General features: G+C 54.1%; 1 protein-coding gene across 1 annotated transcript in view; it reads right to left on the reverse strand.

Annotated features, from left to right (window-relative positions):
- Rptor (regulatory associated protein of MTOR, complex 1) overlaps positions 1 to 838 on the reverse strand; it is a 339456-nt gene extending 338618 nt beyond the window's left edge. The window contains exon 1 of the mRNA XM_013036239.1: positions 494 to 838. Coding sequence (XP_012891693.1) covers positions 494 to 655 — 162 coding nt within the window. The 5' untranslated portion in view covers positions 656 to 838. The remainder of the gene's footprint in view (positions 1 to 493) is intronic.
- Positions 839 to 1019: the final 181 nt, after the last annotated feature.

Consider the following 1019-nt stretch of genomic DNA (forward strand, 5'->3'; position numbering starts at 1 on the left):
CTTTGCATTAGTCTGGCATTAGGTGAACACTTTCCAGTGATCCTGCTTCCTAGTACACTATATCCAACTTAGGCACTTTGCCAGTCTGGATATTTTGGAGGGGGGTGGGTGAACTAGAATAATCACAAAAGTAGACTAGCCACATGGATGTATTATTCCCCAAGTTGTCTTTCCTCGAGTGCTAATTAGCACTACGCATATCAAACACCATGTATGTATTAGCAGTGCCGTATTTTCAAATTTGCTTACTTTTCACAGTCTGAAACAAAACCTCATTTGAATTAACACTACCTGGACAGTAATGACTAAACCAAAGGGCCTTTTTTTAGTTTCCGGACCGAAATGGGAATCAGAAGTAGCTCCTCGTAGCTGACATGTAACAAACATGTGGATGGGAAATAACACCAGCACTTTCCCAAAGATTCTTCTCACTCCGAACTTTCTTAGCTGGGACACCCACCAAGTCTTTGGGGTGCTGTGAAAATCCACTTACCCGGTCCTTCATCCTCCAGCTCTGAGCTAAGGACTTGGAGCCTTCAATTTTCTCACAGTGCCTCTTTTTCATAAAAGCCAAAGGCAGATTCCAGTCGGTGAGGTCGGCCTCGTCGTCCTCCCCGAGTCCCAGCGGGGGGGACTGCAGCAGTTCGGACTCCATCTGGGGGGGAGGGGGAGGGGGAGTCCTGGGCAGCAAGCGCTCGAGAACCTCCAGCCTTAAAAATCAGTGTGCACCAGAACGGACCTGGTGGAGGTGAGAGACGCAGAAAGACAGGCGGGGGACGGCGGGGTCGGGAAGGAAGCCGGGGGGCGGCGGGGTGGAGGACGGTCCTTATTCGGTCCAGAAAAAAAAAAAAACCAACAGCAGCGCAGCGGAGATCCTCAACCCCGCGCGGGAAGTCGGAGGCGAGGCCGGGAGAGGCGAGGCCGGGAGAGGCGGCGCGGAGCCCCGCACGGGCGCGGGCCCCGCCAGACCCCAAGTCCCGGGCTGCTCTCGAGGCGATCCGGACCCCGCGAGCGTCCGA

Source organism: Dipodomys ordii, unplaced genomic scaffold (genome assembly GCF_000151885.1).
Source record: "Dipodomys ordii isolate 6190 unplaced genomic scaffold, Dord_2.0 Scaffold7, whole genome shotgun sequence".
NCBI lineage: Eukaryota > Metazoa > Chordata > Mammalia > Rodentia > Heteromyidae > Dipodomys > Dipodomys ordii.